This window comes from Manis javanica, chromosome 1, assembly GCF_040802235.1.
Source record: "Manis javanica isolate MJ-LG chromosome 1, MJ_LKY, whole genome shotgun sequence".
In the NCBI taxonomy this organism is placed as follows: Eukaryota; Metazoa; Chordata; class Mammalia; order Pholidota; family Manidae; genus Manis; species Manis javanica.
The window spans coordinates 56,912,656-56,931,040 of NC_133156.1; the positions used below are offsets into that span (position 1 = coordinate 56,912,656).

At 41.1% G+C, this 18,385-nt stretch overlaps 1 protein-coding gene across 5 annotated transcripts in view; it reads left to right on the forward strand.

Moving 5' to 3' along the window:
- MCC (MCC regulator of WNT signaling pathway) overlaps positions 1–18,385 on the forward strand; it is a 395,947-nt gene that overhangs the window by 195,540 nt on the left and 182,022 nt on the right. The window contains exon 1 of one of the 5 annotated variants that reach the window (XM_036995129.2): positions 612–638. The exons of 3 other annotated variants lie outside the window; for them this stretch is intronic. In XM_036995129.2, the coding sequence (XP_036851024.2) occupies positions 627–638 (12 nt within the window). In that variant the 5' untranslated portion in view covers positions 612–626. Of the gene's footprint in view, positions 1–611; positions 639–5,640; positions 6,076–18,385 lie in introns of those variants that run through there. One more of the 5 variants, XM_036995128.2, reaches the window with a different exon arrangement.

The window sequence follows — 18,385 nt, forward strand, 5'->3', positions numbered from 1 at the left end:
ATCTGGACATATTTACTTCTATAGCGTTATAAACAAACGGAGTATACATTTGCCAAAGGTCTGTCAGTTCGATGTGGTCTAAGTTGGAGGTTTAGTTGGAAGTTGAGCAGCCCAATGCAAGTTAGCTTGAAAGTGACTCATAAAATTTATGTTTAGGAGTGACTTTACCCATGGCTAGATCCTGAGGCCCAGGTATTACATTCACACCTCCCTCCCTGCCCCATCTGTTAACTGGGCTTGTGCATATTGACCTCAGGGAAGACTTACTGGGGTCAAGTTCCAGCCCCAGGCCAGTCACTAAGTGGGGGAGAGAGTGTTATTTATGACAGCCCTTTCTCAGGCAGTAGCCCCCAGGCAACCACATGTAAGAGAGAGGAGCTTTTCCCCAACAGAAGGGGGTAGGCAATAACAGCCCTCCACCACTCCCTGCTTTATACACAGTCACTGTGAAGATTTAATTTGCAGAACAGGTAAGCAGAAAGGAGCAGGATTTAGACTTTTAAAGTAGGCAGAAAGGAGCCATTGGAGGATCCAAATGACATAATGAATGATCTGATCAAATTTGTTGTCTTAAAAGCTGGACCTGGGCTGCATGTGAAGAATCAATCACCTAACTTGAGTTGGAAATGGAAGACCAGGTAATGATCAGAAACTGGGAGCACCTGGCACAGACCCAGGAATCTGTCTTCTGCCGTATTTGGAGCTGACCCAGAGGAGTTAGCAGTTCACTGTGGGAAATCTGACAAATGAGAAATGTATATATGACAAATGAGTGTGCACACCATAGTTGGCAAAGATAAGTGTCCCAGATTTAGCCTTTGTCCACAGGAGCCATTTCCCACTGAAGAGTCCACCACAGGCATCCCGCCCTTGGGTGTGTCAGACGTAAGGCCCCCTCCCATCTGTGCTTTGCAGCTGAGGTCGTCCTCCCAGCTGTGGCTGAGCCCACCTTTTGCTTCCTGGGATCGTGGTCCAGGAATCCATAGATGGGTTTCAACAGCTCTGTCAGTCAAATCCTGGAAATGGATGAAGAGAAGGTCCATCCTTCTTAGATTAAGAGGGGGCTAACCTGAAGGAAATTAGGAACCACTTCTGTATGAAAGTCCACTTGAGAAATAGCCCTGCTTCCTCTCAGAGCTCCTATACTGGGCTTACCAACTCCCATTACTCAGTTTATTTCTGAAAGAGACCTACAGTGTAACAGGATGTTCCAGTGACATGTATTCCTGGGGCCGTCCCAGTTGAAACATGGAATGTGTTTTTATAAAGAGATCTTGTTAATATAGTAACTAGGAGTTATGCTGATATTACTATATAAACTAATGGTCTCCAAACTTCTCTTTAAAAATAAGAAGCTTAAGCTTTTACAGCTTGTATTGCCAATCTATGTATATATAGAAGTTCTAACTGTATTAATGCTAAATATCCTATAAAACATAAACTAGGTGTTAAAGGACAAGGCAAGAAACAGAATGAATGTTCTTCCCACACTCCAGTGAATTGTCACAATTTCCTTACCTTTGAGTCCTTCAGTTTAAACTACATGAACTAAATAATTTTGCAGAGTTAACTAGAAGCATGCCCCAGCCTTTTTCTTATACTGTTTCCTTGGAAAATGTGTTTTTAGGTCTAAACAACCACTTTACAAAAATGGGAAGTGTAATTTTGCTATACATTTGAGACCCAGTATTTTCCTGCTGCTACATTGCATCATCTCGAGACTCCAAGGCAGCCTGTGGTGGTGGGATTGCTCCTCTCCACATCCCCTTAGTCCCTGGGGTTCCTGAATGTGCTGGCAGTTTTTTCTAATCTCCTGGCTCCTTGTCTATGCTTTTAGTTCAACAGCCTTTTTTTTTTTAAATTAAAAACAAACAGCCATAACATAACCACAAAACATTAAATCAAACTTAAAATTAGGTTTAACTTAAATTACTGGGTTAACAGCTTTATTGAAGGTTTTTTTGAGGGGAGATAATAAAATGCTAGACTTGGTTTCTCATGTGTTACCGTATTTAACTGCCAAATAGGAAAACAGGAAATAGAAAAAAAAGACTGGAATGAAATAACAAAATGCTAACAATTAGTGATGTCGTAGGTGGCGTTTTTCTCTTCAATTCCCAGTTTTCAGTAATAGAATTATTTTGCTACAAAACTGGACATTTTTTCCAAATGTTTCTTATTTTTTTTTAAAGTGTCAAAAACTCATTCAAGCCTGGTTTAAGAATGTCTACATCCATAGGCAGCAATAGGCACTGAAACACAGGTTGATATTTGACTGTATTTTGTATTCTGAACTACCCAAGTGACAGTATCCAAAGCTTTGTAATTCTTACATCGCCGACTTTGTGAAGTTAAGAAACTGAGGCTGTGTGTGTGTTGCTGTGACTGCCGTTCATGCCATTTGGGAAGACAAACACAGCTGCATTCTTGATGTCCGTGTGATATCGGGCATCGGTCTAACCGCCCGAAGTATTTGAACTCTCCATTATTGTTGAAGGAGGGAAAATCCACACAGCACAGTTCCTTTCTTCTCTGAGTCCCTAATTTAGTTTACACGCTCTCCCCTCCCCTGCCCCCTTCCCCTCTCCTGCCCCCTAGCTTGCTTCGCACTCAGTTCATGGAAATTATTTTTCTGCTGTTTCTGAAAAATAATTCAATTCTGGTACTTCAAGCATGAGATGACCCTGATTGTTTTTCACTGCTCTTGCTTTAGAAGAAATTAAATCACTGGCAATATTTTGCATCCAGCCAACAGACATTAAAACTCCTGTCTCCCTTGGCTTTGAGAGCCTTGAAAGTTTCTGAATTAGTCAGAAATTGTAGTATAACTGAGACTGATAAATGAGGAAGCCCTGTTTTATTTTTTGAATACAGTCTCTCTTCTAGCCCAGGTGTGTGCCTTTATTTTCATTAAAAACAACTGATTCTTTTTCCCTTACTTTCTTTAGACCTGAAGCCTTCCATGTTTTTCCCCGCTGGCTCTTTGGTGGATAGCTATCATTTTAATATAAATGATTCTTCCGGAGATTTGAACTTTACTTGGATTTTCCTTGGCAGAAATAAGATTAGGTAATTTTATGACCTCCTAATCCTGGAGGCACCGGTTTTCCTAGTTTGCAGTTTTATTATTGGCTTTCTCCATAAAAATATTTTCAGAACATTAAGATGAATGAGCAGTAGAGCAGTTGGTAGTTGATTTTCATGGAACAAGCCTGTTTATTTCCCCATTACATAGTACATGTCAATGAAAATGCCTAAATCATATTAAAATATCTTTGAACCATGAAACTCAGACATTTCTGTGGTGTTAGCTTTAAACATAATGGCCAAAATGGTACCCATTAAAAAGTAGAAATGTTCACATTTTCACCTCAGTAAATCAGTAGTATATTTGTACCAATTAAATATTTATCTTAAAAATAAACTGTATTCTATGCTTACTAGTAAGAAGCAAGATACTTTGGGAATGGTATAGTCTAGGATTTGTTCCCTGCAGACATATACAAGTCCAAGTTTTCTTTGAGGGGGCAAGTTCAGTCAGCTAGCTGGTACTGAATGAAGACCCTCAGCGTTTTCAGTACATTGGGAGCCCCCTTTACCACTTTCCTTCCCAATTCTTAAAAAAATTGGACAGGGTGAATATAATTTCAGGGTCTAATTTCTTTTCTTTTAGTATGCACGTTCTGACTTCTTCCTTTTTAAACCTCATTATAAATTGATTTGAGAAGGAAGGAGAGGAGGGTCTCAGGCATGGACCCTTGGGAACACACTCCTGGCCCGGCCACCCAGCCTAGTGCCACGTCGTCCCCCCAACGTCCATTGGGTCAGCTTGAGATGGGGCTGGAGCGCTCCTCATGGTGTTCATCTGGCTCTCCATCTGCTCTGCCCTCAGCTTGGTGTTGAGCTTAATGCTCTATTGCTGGTCCTCAGAGTGCCTGCCTCACGTAGGAGTTATGATATTTACAGTTGGTGACACTAATAAAGACAAACACTGTGTAGCACTCAACTGTATATCTGGCATCATTCTAAGCACTTTGTAATTCATTAAGGTAATGAATCCCTAGCAACCTCAACAACCCTAGACGTAATAATCTGCATTTTTCCAATGCGGAAGCAGAAACATAGAAAAATTAAGTAATTTGTCCAAAGTCATAGCTGATAAGTGACTCAGCTGAGGTTGAAGTGTATGTGTCTGGTCCCAGAACCCATGCTCCTCGCCACTGCACTGCCCCTCCACGGCCTGGCAAGCCTGTCTGCCACAAGAATTTCTAGGATTTTTTGAAATTTGCCTTCCAGATTATTGGTGTCATTGGTTTATGTCATAAGTGCAACAATGTCATTTCAAACCCAGAATCGAGTATGCCTCACCTACTAACTGCTGTCTCGAGCCCTCCTGGCAGTGTGGCTTAGCTGTGTGGATCTGAGATGCCTGAAAAGAGGACACCACAGCCAATATTTTGCCCTGTCACAGAATTCCTACCTTGGAGGCCCTCAAAGGTCTGACGTGAACATGGGGAAATCCAGCCGACAGGGTTAGGAAAGTGAGGACATGGAGACAGGAGTGCCTGTAATGCTGCCTTGGTCATTGGGCTCCCCACAAGCCCGGCGGACCCTGACACAATCTCAGGGTCATCAGAATTAGGCAAATCAGGCAGAATGTTCAGATTCCAGTTATTTCTGCTTGTGCAAGGTTGGAGCTGTAGAGTTGGATATAAAATTGAAGAAAAAGGATGTCCCCTCAAAATGTTTTTATTTCCCAGGGGAATGTAAGTTCTGGAAGTTTCTTTACCAAAATGGTTCCTGTACAGCAGAAATCATGCCCAAAGAGGCTTCTTACCCCACTGGTGAAGCTGTGCCCCTTGCAGCCCTAATCCTCCTGTGCGGTTCTGTCCCGGACAGGGCGTGGATCCGGGTCCTCGAGGGCAGCCTGCCTTCAGACGGCAAGGTAGTTACACCCACGCGCACCATTTGATCGCACTTCACCCACCCACTTTCTCCAAGCACAGGTGGATCTTTTTACTTCTCAAGTGCTAAATTCTGTTTAAATATACTTTTTCTCTGGGGGTCATTTGCTTTTGTCATGTTAAGTGGGTTGGAGAAACTAATCCACATGCATAGCTGAATCAGATTTAAGTCTATTTGGGAATTTATTTAGGGAAGTAACATGCTATGTGTATGTTTGGTTACCAGTCCAAGTTAAAGCACTGGTGTTTTTATTTGGAGGAACATTCCTCTTTGATTGATTTGTCATGTGTACTGAAGTCATACTTTTGAAGAGCCTAAATTGTGAAAAGAAGATGAGGAGGGTTTTATGTTGCTCCCTGTATTGATATTTTCTTAAATAGAGCCATTTTTATTGTGGAACCATTTAATGTGGACCTGGCACTTTTCGCCTTGGAAAGCTTCAAGAGCAGTCATTTCACTCCTGAACAGTTAGAGAAAGTGTGTTGGGCAAGGCCAGGAGAAGCACAACTTAAAGCGAGCCTTTTAGGAGTGCTGGTGGTACATACAGTTGAAAGTTGGCCAGAGACTAAGGTTACATTGTGAATGTGTGTGTGTGATGGGGAAGGAGGGGTGAAGAATCCTGACTAATTGGATCAGGCCTGTGGTTTTATCTCCTTTTAGAAGGCATTTATGTCTCTTTCATGTACTTTGGGCTGAATTGCTAGCACCCAGGAGCTCGTCACACTGTGGGGGACCTGCAGCTGCTCTTTGCCACTTATGTCGGATCTGTAGTGTGCACCTCCAGGATCCATCCAAAAATATAGTGTGATGTCCCCGCTGGGTGGGGCTGTGAGTTTCCTTGAGGAAATGGGCAGGAAAAGAGTACTATTTTAACCAGTGTTTGCATATATAATATCTGTACTCACTGTGGCTTTCTAACTTCTTGAAGGAAAATTGAAAACTAAGGGTAGAGATACAGACCTTTTCTTCAGGGATTTTGGTTTTGTAGAAAGCCTTCCTGGAGAACCTGCCCTGGTACCCCAAAGCCTGATAGAGTCCTGCAGGGTGTTCCTCTAGCCTGACGCCATGCAGAGCAGCTGCTTCCATCACATTTCACAAAGGAGGACATCGGTAAGCTTAATTTTTTATTGAAGTGTTATTCTCAGAGACTTCCTTTTCTCGGCAGGATCATAACACTAGATTTATCCAAATATCTATTTATATGAGATTATATATAGACTTCTTCTAGAGTCCGTGTGAAGAATTCATCTCATGTATGCTAAATGTTGAAAGGGATCATGGCTCAAAGTAGCTTTATTTTAAAGTAATTTTCGGTATTATGGCAGCATATTGTATAGTGGGTTTCTTTATGTGTTTAACTGTCTTTCATCATCAAAACAATGATTCAGCAATTTCATGACCCTTCATAATGCTCCTGAAAGTAGGTCAGCACCACTAGATTCAGTTAGTCAACAAATACTGAGTTGTTATTCTTTTAGATGCTAGTCAGAATGGATCTTTAAGTTTAAACTGTAGGTTAATGGTAAGTGGCTCCGAACCTTTTCCCCACTCTTGGTGGTAGAGTGGCAGAGCTTATGCCCTAGCATATATACTTATGTTTCTCTATTGTTTTTCCCCCCCAGGGTCTCTCCATCCTGTGATTTCTTCTCTATTTGGGAACAGGGGCTGGTCACATGAGGAGAAGTGGTTCTGATAATCAGGGTCCATCAAGGCCATCTATTAGTCTGATAAATTTCATAGTGGTTACAATTGAATATTATTTGTAATCCAGGAATTTGGGGCAGCCAAATATATCTCAGGTGACTTGGGTGGATTTGGATCTAATTCTCGAAGAAATGTTGATTTAATGGTAAAGGTTTCAGCCTTTCTTCCCCAAAGGGGCGGACTTGCTGGTAACATCTGACTGGGGTGTGGGGTGTGGGGTGACTCAGGAGGAGGAGAGAGAGGGGAGTGTGCACAAATATACAAGTTACCATCACCTCACGGCTACAAATCACAGAAAATGGCAGTTTTGTTCCTATTCTGTGTCATTAGAGTGTCTTGGAAGAATGCAAAACCTTTAACTCCTGGGGTTTCAGAGAACCTGGCAAGTTAAGGAGGCTTCACTGCACTGAGAGGCATCCAGGGACTCAGTTTAGTTATCTAAGAATTTACAGGAAAACATGAAACCCTTATGGTGACCTTTTCCCCCTGAATATGGGTGTTTTCAGCCTTTACAATTCATATGGTAACTTGCTGGGTAAATAAATATTTTGTCTGGTCCCAAAACACTTTATTTCAAAGAATCCTGTTTCCTTTGCTCTAATAGTTTCAGATAACGTGAACAGGCTTGTAATGCCCCTTTGCTCTCTTGTATAATTTTGTTTCCTTAACATTAGCAATAGTCAAGTGTATAGAGCACTTAATGCAGGCCGGATGTTTTGCTAAGTGCCTTACATGTGTTATCTCATTTAATCTGTGTGACAGGGTTCAGAGTTGGATTAATTGTGTGACTATTCACTTGCATGGCCACTTCCAAAGTTCTGGAATGGCCTAGCTGTGGATTCATACAATCATACTACATGTCTTTGCAAAAGACTACCCCTCTGTAAACTTCAGCTCAAAGCCTGGTTCTGCCCCTGGGTGGATACTTTAATGAACTATATTGTATAGTTGAGAAGACAGAAGCCCAGGCCATCTGGCCCCAGGCCTCTAAGGTACTCTGCACACGGTTAGGAGTCTTGAGTTTCTCTGAAGATCTGAGTGAACATACTGCTTCATATCAAAGTTATACTAATTATACTTTATTTGCAATTCTAGATTCTTCTTAGTGTTCAAATAGGTCCTTTCTCGCTTTAATCAGTTTTCAAAGTACCTTTCATCAGAGAGTTACAGGTTTTTTGAAGTGTCGGTACATTGAATGTATGTGTATAGAATTATGCATTAATCCAAATTTGAACCCTAGTATGAAAAATCTGCCAAGTGAACTGGCCTGTTCTTCATTCTCACCTGTTTGGAGTTTTTCAGGCATGTGAATCCAGAATAAGGAGGCAAAGGGAGCATTTTGGGTGACCTAAAAGCTGGTAGACTTGGGCAAAGGTAAGGACATGCTGACTCACGCATCCTGTAGCGATTGTGTGCTAGTGTCTAGCATCTAATTCTGGAAGACTGACTCCCAAAGTCAACTAATTGAACCTCTTTTCCACACACTGAGGCCCAGTATTCCAGCCCTAGGAGGTAGGATGCAGTCATACTATATTAAGTGGATTAAGCAGAAACTATTAATGCAAATGTGAAAAAGCTGGGTGATAATCTTTCCCCACCTCTGTGTGTGCAGTTGGTGCTTTCATGCTTACTGGGTCTGGTCTCTTTTCCCTGGAATTCAGAAAATCAAATGTCTGAAGTGATAAGCTCTATTTTTGCTAGTGTTAGAGTTTCCTTTAAGGTACAAGCTAGTTAATAATGTGCCGTCTTTGTGCTTGAAGTGGTGACAAACTATCTAGGTAATGGTATCTCATAGTCCATGAATTGACTAGTGAACATAAAAACCAGAGGATTAAATTCAAAGTTCTATAGGTTCTGTAGAACTAAATGTTAGTTCACAAGTTATTGGTTATATAAAAGCTAGGGCTTAGTGTAGATAGAGTTGAGGTTTACTAAAGTAGACTTTCATTTGCATGTTTATAAGGAACACTGACCATGTGAAATAGCCTTGAAATAAATGTGACCACTCACAAAACTCATTGAGCATCAGTAAAACCATGATATTCTTTATTGTCTTAAAGTTTAGTATGTTTATTCCATATTTATCTTACACATATTGGTCAATTGGTAAACATTATCTCAGAGACATCACTTCTAACTTTCATAGCTGTCAAGAAAATTTGTGAACATTTACTTTCCAGGAGAAAATTCCAGTGTGGAGATGATAGAGGGGGAAAGGGATTTTTAATGAGAAAGTTCCTTAGCATATTTGGCCTTAGGAACAAAACGAACATGGGAGACAGCCATGACTAATCAATGAAACATCACCCATGTCCTGTGGTCAGGTGTTCTGAGTTTTGATCTAGCTAAATAACAGGCCTCCTTTATTTTAAGCAAATGTGTTAAGAATGTCTGATTTGCAAAACTGAAAATGTATGATTGTTAAGGATTGCATCCTAAGATAGTTTTTAGGTGGGTGCATATTTACTGGTGATGTGTGAGAGTGCAGTGTAAACTGAGCTCCTGAATTAAATTAGAGTTGGATGTGAGACAGGGAATTTCTAAAGCCTGAGAGACTTTTTTCTTAATGAGGAAGTGCTTTCTCACAGGAAGTGAGAAGCAATAAAATAGGGAAATGTGCTTGCACCTTAATACTTCAGTATTTTTAAAAAAGATTTAATCTCTGCAGTTTTCACCAATGACTGAAGGTCAAGCTCTTGAAAATATTTCACTCTGAGAAAACATTTCTGGAGTTAGGCAAGAGTGTTGGAGAATAGGATTTGCTTTCCAGAATGAGGACTTTAACACTGTGATGGCAGTATGTAAACTGCAATCCAAGGAATTTCTGTAGCTGAGGAAAAGTGTTAGGTTCATCAGTTTAGAATCAGAAAATCCCCAGTAACATATAGAAAGTAGTAGAACCTGCCAGTAAGTGAGAGAGAAGGGTCTGTTTTTCAGTTCTCTGTAATAATATGGCTCAACTGCTTGAAGAGAGTCAGTGCAACTGTAGTTTCTGTTTTAGAGAAAGTGCACTGTGGAAATGCGGGCACAAGGCCAGGTTCATGTTGCTGAGGTGGAAACTGCACACTGGGGTGCTTTGCCAGTTGCAACAAATATTCAGGTTAGGCTGCTCCAAGACTCCTTTCTCACCTCTTCTCACCTGGCCTCCTGGCTGTAAAACCATCTCAGTGCTGATTTCTGAGTCTGTATTGTCAGCCTAAACCTCTCTTCCAATCCCAGATCATATTCAACTGCCTCCTCTTTACTTGAACAGGTACCTCAAACTAAAACTGCTAAAGCTGAACAATCTTTTCCATGTATATAAATGGCAACCCTGTCCTTCCAGTTGCTTGGACCAAGAACGGAGTTTTCCTTGAATCTTCTTCCTCATACCCCACACCCAGTCTGTCACCAAATCATATTGTCTCCACCCCTTTCAAAACTACCTGACACCAAGTGCTGGTCATCTGTGTCATCTGTTTTGGTCGGTCTTGTGCTTTTTGTTTTTGTAGCTGTCTCTCTGTATCCACCCTGCCTTTCTGCAGCCTGTTCTCACCACAGCAGCTGAGTGAGCCTTTTAAAATGTGAGTCAGTCCGTGTTATTCCTCCACTCTAAACCCTCTTTCCATCTCACTCAGTATAAACACTGAACGTCCTAGAAGTGGGCATTAGGCTCTGTACGACCATCTGTCACCGCTGACAGTCTCCCCTCCATCTCCCTGCCCAGAAGTACTGGTGGCCCTGCTGTTCCTCTAGCACTTCAGCCGCCCCTTTCTTAGGGCCCTGCTTTCCCCAGAGAGCCACACGAATTTGCCCCTCACTTCTTCAGGTGCTTGCTCAAATGTCACCGTATCAGTGAGGCCTTTTGGTCCATCCTATAAATGTGGAAACACACTCCCTACCCCTCCACTGCTGTGTTGCCAACACCATCTGAATTTCATATATATATAATATGTTTACATAAATGTTTTCTTTATATTTATAAATACAAATATTTGTAAATATATTTATGTTTATTAAATGTGCTTATAAATACAAATATATATATATATATTTTTTAATCTGTAAAATCTTATTGTCCCTTGACTAAAGTGTAAGTTGCATATGAACAGGAACTCGCTTTGCATGCTGCTGTGTTCCTGGCAGCCAGTGTAGTGCTGGGTCCATGATATCCAAAGATATTTAATAGAATGAATGGATTTTGGGTCTTTTTTTCACTGTAAAAGTTGGAAGATCATGTTATTTTATACTACTTATGGTAGTTATGTTTGTTCCCAGTAACTTTCTATATCCTCCTGGGTAATCTCATTTTAATTTCTCTCCATTAGAAAGTCTTAGCTGTCTATATTCCAGTTTTCTGAAAAAAAAGTCAAACCTTCAGATAAGTTGCAGGCTTTGTGTAATGAACACCTGTATACCCTTCACCAATTATAACATTTTGCCACTTTTATTTCATCTCTCTATACCTGGGCTTATATGATTTTTTCTGAGCCATTTGAATTAGTTGTAGACATGATCCTTCATGCCTCAGATGCTTCAGGGTCTGCTAAGGTCAAGGACATTCTCGATGTTGATACAGTGCTATAGTCCAATATAGTCCATTTCAAATTTCCCCAATTGTTTCCATCATGTCCATCGTAACTGTTTTTTAAAATCCAGGATCTAATCAGGTTTCATTGTTGCATTAGTTTTCATGCCTCTTTAATCTCCTTTGATCTAGAACATAGTTCCCTGGATATTATTGGTCTTTAATGACGACATGTTTTTACAATCCAGGCCACATGTTTGGCAGGATGTCCTTCAATTTGGATCTGTCTGATTGTGTAATCTGAGTCTAATCATGAGAAAACATTTTTGGCAAGAGTGTAACATAGGAGATGTGGTGTGCTTTTTAGCCTGTCACTACTCGGCACACAGTGTCATTTTGTGTCACTGCTGGTGCCAGTTTTGAGCATTAGGTTAAGATGGTGTCCACCAAATTTCCTTATTAGAAAGGTGTCTTTTTCCTTTTTGTTGTACATGGTTTCCAGTGTGATAATTTGAGACTACATGGTCATTCTGTTCCCCAGCAACCTTTTACCCAATGGTATCAACATCTAGTAATGATTCTTACCAGGTGGTAAAAATGGCAATTTTCTTTTTTCTGTCATTCCTTCTATATTTATTTGATATTCTTCAGGTAAAAAACTTTCCCTTCTGTGTCTTCCTTGTTTTAAAGTTTTTTTCAGTATAAGTATAAATTCATGGATTTTTTTCTATTCAGTGTGTCATACTGTCTCATTTTGAAACTCGAATTGTCCCAAATTTGACTAGCAAAGTGCTGTATCTCAGTTTTGATGGAGAAAATAATGGTGGCACCTTTTCTTCAATATAGTTAAGTATCTGAAGAGCTAAAGGAGTCTCCTAATTGTGGTAACATTAGAGGGAACAGATCATATAGTGGAATCTTCATGGAGAAAAATGAAGGGGCCTCGGGTATCCCAGCATTAACGGTCTTGTTCAGCTGGCTTCTTGCCAACGACTTGATAAATGCTATTCTGGCTGAGGCAGGTCTGGAACTGGGCTCCTCTGTCCCGATTCTATTCCTACCCTGAGCAAGGCAATGAAGCAGTCTGGGAAGGCTTGGATCTGTCTCTCCAGCAGTGGTTCCCAATTGTAGGAGAGAGATTTTGGCTTTTTTGTTTTGTTTTGTTTCTGGTTTTGTTTTTTTTAGTACAGCGTATGGACCTATAGACTCTGACTCTCTGGACGGGGCTCCATACTTACTCTGAATGTTTGTAAGTTTTTCTTAGGTGATCTTGATATCGTAGGTTCATGCTTTTTGTCTAACTGGAACTTGAGTAGCCAGAAACTCTGTGGTCTATTGGGTTTAACTGAACCCAGGCTCACTGGGGCTAAAGGGTATAACTTGTGGGTTGATGAAAGGTGGTGGCACACCTGGTTCTAGTTAGACTAGACCAACCTTCAACCAGAGGATGTGTTGGCCCAGGAGTGAAAGATCAGACACACATAGCCGATGAGCAATCTTCCTTACAGATTCTCTTTCCTGCAGGATTTACATGACAGGTGCTAAAAAGTGGGGAATAATGGAAAGTAATCTTATGGAGGAAAAGACTGCCTTTCATTTCACTTTTATGGTAGGAACAGAATATGTTTGGCAACCATCTCCTGCTTTATAGTTATGATAGCTGTACAGAAGCAATATGTGCTTGTCAGAAATTTATAAGCTATCTTAGTGTTGTTTCCTCCAGACTTAAAGTTCTACTGACTGCTAAAACATATAATTTGAACTTTGTTTAAAGATTTAAAAAGGGGTGAGGTGGTTTTATTATAAACTACTTATTTAAAGCACAATGACTAGTTACATGAGTGAACCAAGCATCACAGCTACAGTATAGGAGCTGAAGTTCAAGTTCAGGTACCATGTTCTCTAACTGGAAGGTACCTTGAGTTGCTATTAAGTATCATTCAATTCAGGAATGAAATACATGGAAAATGGATGTCTGTATTATTTAAGATACAGTTAGATACCAAATAATATATAGTATCTTTTGGTGAGGTCTCGTATTCTATTTTCTGTAATGTTCTGGTATCTTAATACCTAACACCAGATTGTTTAGCAAAGTGGAGCTTGCTTATATTTTCTGGTGCATTGGAGAAAAGGTGAAATTTATTCTTTGAAGGTGGTATCAGGATACTGTAGATAGTAGTTACCCTAGAAATAAGATAATAGGCAGAGATAGTTGCAAGAAGTTAAAATGTGTGTTAGAGCATTATGGGCAATTTTTGTTAACCATCCAAAGTTTTATAATGCTCTAGTGCTAAACAAAATTATTTAATCCCTTTTAGAAATAGGTTGTCTTATCGCTTTGGTTGAAAAACAAAATGAAAACTGAGGCTTGGTTTTGCAGCTACTATTAAATATATCTCATAAAATTGCATTGTTTTATCCTTAGCAAATAACAATATACCCTCTTAATTTTCACAACAGTATACAAGGCAAGTATAATCACCATTTTCAGATGCAAACAACCAGTAATAAGACTAAGTAACCAAGTTGAAGGCACTCAACTGATTAGCAGCATTGGCACAACTTGAACTCGGATACATTGAGGCCAAGACTATTTTGTAAGGCTTTTCCCCTGATGACAAATAGTACTTACCAGAAAGAAAAACACCAAGTTAGAATTTTAAAAATTAAAATTACACATAATTCCACATCCTAGAAATAAACATTTTTCGTGTTTTAGGGGATACTGTTCATTATTGGTTTGGGAAAGTGTTCAGTTAGCTTAATCTAATGCTTGTGAAAAATGTGGAAATTCTTTAAATTGTTGCATCTTTTTCTTTAAAATGATAGGTTGATAACTCTAGACCCTCACATTAACTTGTCAGGTGCTTGCAAATGTAGCATTCAGACACACATATAAGTTGTTGAGAATGACAGCTGTCATTGGAAAGCCTGATTTTGTCCTGTGCCTGGGACAGAACACTCTTCTCCAGACCTTTTCATCATGTTGCATCCTTGTGCAGACGTGTTCGTGGATTTTCTGGCCTTCAAACTAAAATTTGAGCATATCTCATTTTTCTCCATCATGGCTATTGCCTTTCCAGTCACATTAGTACCTTGTAAGGGATTCAGAGTCATTGTTTCTGGTCCTATATTGGCACTTAAGTATCTCAGTAAGCCCGCACTCTCCCCCGAGACAGTTCCTTGCTCTGCACAGACTCTGTGGCCTGCTAGCACTCACTTTAACCTTAGTTTCTTCATCTCTATGGTTAGGGCATTAGAAATGGTCATTTAACACCCTCTCCAGCCCTGACAGTCCCTGATTCTCATTGTTTCCTGGGATGCCAGTGATCTTGTGCCTGTGACTGTCTACACACATCATGATCCAGGAACAGGTGTCTGGTACAGGTTCCCTGGGTTGTGATTCCCATCCTACTGCTGTGATTATATTAGATCAACTAGGTGAGGGACTTGGTGGGGCTTGTAGTCATGAAGTGCTCATTAGAGTTGAGGGTGGATAAGGGTATGAGTGCTCAGAGGAAGTGACTGAGAGAATTCACCCAAATTGCACCAATGTTCAGTGAATGTTTGGAGGTAACTCTTGAGGCCCAAAGAAAGTTCAGTAGACTTAAGGAGGGGCAAGCAGAAGGTGGTCAGGAGGCTTAGTTGAAGAAGGGAATCTTGGTACTGAGCTCTCAGAGGTAGACCAGTTTTAATTGTAGATGGTACAAGGTCTAAATGGTGACTGGGGTGGATTGGAACTGAGATCTTTATGTTGGTGGCAGTCAAAACACCTTGATGGCAAGAGTTTTAGAAGGAAACTCATAACATTAATTCAGTGGAATAGAGGAGAAAGCACATACATTTTAGTGTTCTACTTGGTTCAGGTCAAAACTCAGATAACAACTTTGTGATATGAGCATCTTTGACTGTGTATGAATCTGTAAACACCCTGCCAGAGGTTGTCACCAAATCAGGTGATGTTAAAAAGGCCTTAGGAAATCAGCAGAGCACTGTGCAGACATACCAGCTGTTGGTCCTTTATGTGGCTTCATTCTTTAGCCTCTTCCTTTTATTTCAACAAACAGTATGAAGTGGGAGCAGGGCCATCACTTCTGCATCTCTTGCATCCTTCCAACTTCTGTTCAGTTTTTAACCTGTCTATCCTACGTAATTGATCTCCCCCAGAATTTTTTCTAAGGGAGCCGCTCACTATCCCCTGGTTGAACTTGTCTCTGTAAAAGGGAGTATGAATTTAGACTTACCTCACTGCGTCTGTAAGATCTGAAGTTAGTAACAACCATACATGGCCAGTTGGGATTTCAAGAAGATCCTTTTTATGACCTTTAATTGAAGTTTTTCCTCTGTTTACTCTCATTTGAAGAGTTGCTGTTTGGATTGGTGATGGTACTTTGGAGTTTACTGAGAGTCTGGGAGCCTTAAAAGCCTTCTGTTCTTTTCACAGTGATGTTAAATTCAGTGTTATGCTGCCGTTAGAAGTTCTTAAAGGTAAAGGGTATTTCCTCCAAGGAAAGTAGGCATTTTCAGTTTTGGGTCCCTCCAATTCAGAGCTGGAATAAGAAAAAATGTTTGCATGCATTCATTATATAAAAGCAGGCTTTTTAAAAGAGGGAGGAAAAGAAGAAATTAAGGGTCAAAGAGGAAATATTGTACAGGTGTGTCCTTAGAGAATATTCATTATAAAGATTTTTTGAACTTGATAGGTAATGGAGGTAGAGGGGAATTGACTAATGTATAAAAAGACTTGCTATAAATATTTCCAAGTCTTTTTTAGGTAATTAAGTTATTTAAACTATTAGGCTAGTGGCAATGGAGCTTAAAGCTTGAATGTCAGAAATGTAAATTATGAAGATCCATCAAAAGTAGAGATAAAAAAATGTATGATAACAGTGGTTGGAGAAAAAAAAATTTGACTTACACATATTGGGTTAGGACCCTATCCATAGAGCAAAAGTAACTCAGGGAAGGGAAGCCTATAGGGAGGTAATAGCAGACTTGAGGTTTTAGAAGGACTTTCACATGAGAATGGCCTTAGGTATGTCTTTTGGGATTCATGAGCCTCTTGATCCATCTTGCGGGATCTGTAGATAGAAACTGTGAGATTGTCACTCGTACAGTATAGCCATCCTTTATGCTTGCAAGAGAGTGTGCTGCCTTGGGGGCTGCAGCATTCCCAGTCTAAGCACTAAGGCATAGCCAAGGCTGTGGTACCAAGTGGAGTTCCCAGGTCCTTTACCTTAGTAGTTAGGGAGGCACTGGAGATCTGCGCTTGTAAACGGTTCTGCAGGGGAGTGTGATGATCCGCGTTTGGCGATCACCACTAGACAGGACCCAGGAAGGGGTCAGGATGAATGTAGAGATCATCAGCCCATTAGCCTATAAAGGTGCTTTATGCCCTGAGTTTTTTGAGTCTCTCAGTTACCAATTACTAGAGTACAGGGTAAAAAATGGTTAAGGACATGTGTTCCATCTAAAGTCTGACTGCCTAGGTTCAAATTCCATCTCTGTCACTTATTAGCTGTATGTCTGAGCAAGTTGCTCAACCCCTGTATTTCCTTATCTGAAAAATGGAAGTATTAACAATGCCTACTCCAAGAATTGCTGTGACTAGTACTTGAGTTATTGTCTGTAAAAGACTTACAATAGTGCCAGGCTCCTAGCAAGCTCTTAGGAAGTGTTGGGGCATAGCAGCAGGGCAAGGAGCTTTTTTCATGTGGAGAAGGCCTCAGGAGTCCTCGGCCTAGAGACCTGGAGAGGATGCCAGTGTGTGAGGGCTTGGAGGCAGTGCCCGTTTTCAAGCTAAATGTACTAGAAATGAAGTAGTTATTTGGCAAAATGTCCAGTCTTATAGCCTGGTCATAGAAACAAATCCAGCCCTTGGTGGTGGCTGTGCCATTCTGTTATCTAGGCTAGGAACCTTGACTACTCCCTCTGTTGAATCACCATATAGTTCTTGCTAAAAGAAAATTTCTCAAATAACCCTCCTTTCTCTCCAGTTCCTACGTCCACTGCCCTAATACAGGCTGTTTGCATCTCCTTCACTGTCCCTGGAACCAGGCTGTTTGTTACAGGCTTGGTGCTGCTCTTGCAGCAGTTTTATCTAACACCGAGTTCCACAAACACAAATGCCTCCCAAGGGCTCAGGCTGGGTGGGGACCTTGGTAAACTAGGGGGGGTGCTCCAAGGGGGGCAGGTGCTGCTTGACTCTGAGGATCATGGGCTCTGTGTGGCCAGATCTTCTTAAGAGAAGCTAAAAATCCAAAGTTGTACATAATTCCCAAGTTTTTTAAACTTTGGTAATTGGATTGAAGTGTTTCACAAACAGACATGCTCACAGGCCACGGGTTTGCAGGCCGATGGTTTGCGACTTCTGCTATCAGTGCCCAAGTCCAGCATGTGAGACCTTTCATGGAGGTCTCCTGCTCGCCTCCCAGCCCCGTCCTGCATGCCCTGGGCCACACTTGCAGCTGCCCCTACAGCTGGTAGTTTCTTCTGCATCCCATTGTTATACCTGTGGCTCTGCCCCATGAATAAGGGTCTGCCTGCCTGAAATGCCGGTTTTGACCTCCTCACACCCGGCAAGCCTTTCCCTTGCATTAGCAGGAAAATATCTGTGCCTGGCACTGACCTGTGGTGACGGGTGGGACAGTCCTTGCCTTCGGTGCCTTTGCAATCTCTGGCCCAGGTCTCCTGCCCTACAACCTGCCCCAGTGCGGTTCTGCACCCACTTATGACATGTGTGGGCTTTTCACACCACCACGCAATTCGCAGACACCAGCTGGGGGTCCTCTAATTCAACTCAATTCTAACTGTCTGCCTGGAGATAGCATCAGATCCCACAGGGTAAGGGCTCAGTTGTCATTTGCACATTCAGGTTGTCACCTGTACTTTTGACCAAATTCTGGCTATAAACCAGCAGTTTCCATGACCCTCTTTTTGGGTTTGATTAATTTGCTAGAGTGGCTTACAGAACTCAGGAAATTTGCTTCCTTACTAGGTTACTGGTTTGTTATAAATGATGTCAAAGGATATGAATCACCAGCCAAATGTACCTGAGGACATACAGAGGGCCCAGTATGTGGGAAGAGGCATGGAGCTTCTCTGCTCTCTGACCATGCCACCCTCCCAAAGTCCCACGTAGAACCAGTCTGGAACCACTACACACCCAATAGAATGAATAAAATGAAAAAGACTGACTAGAACAAG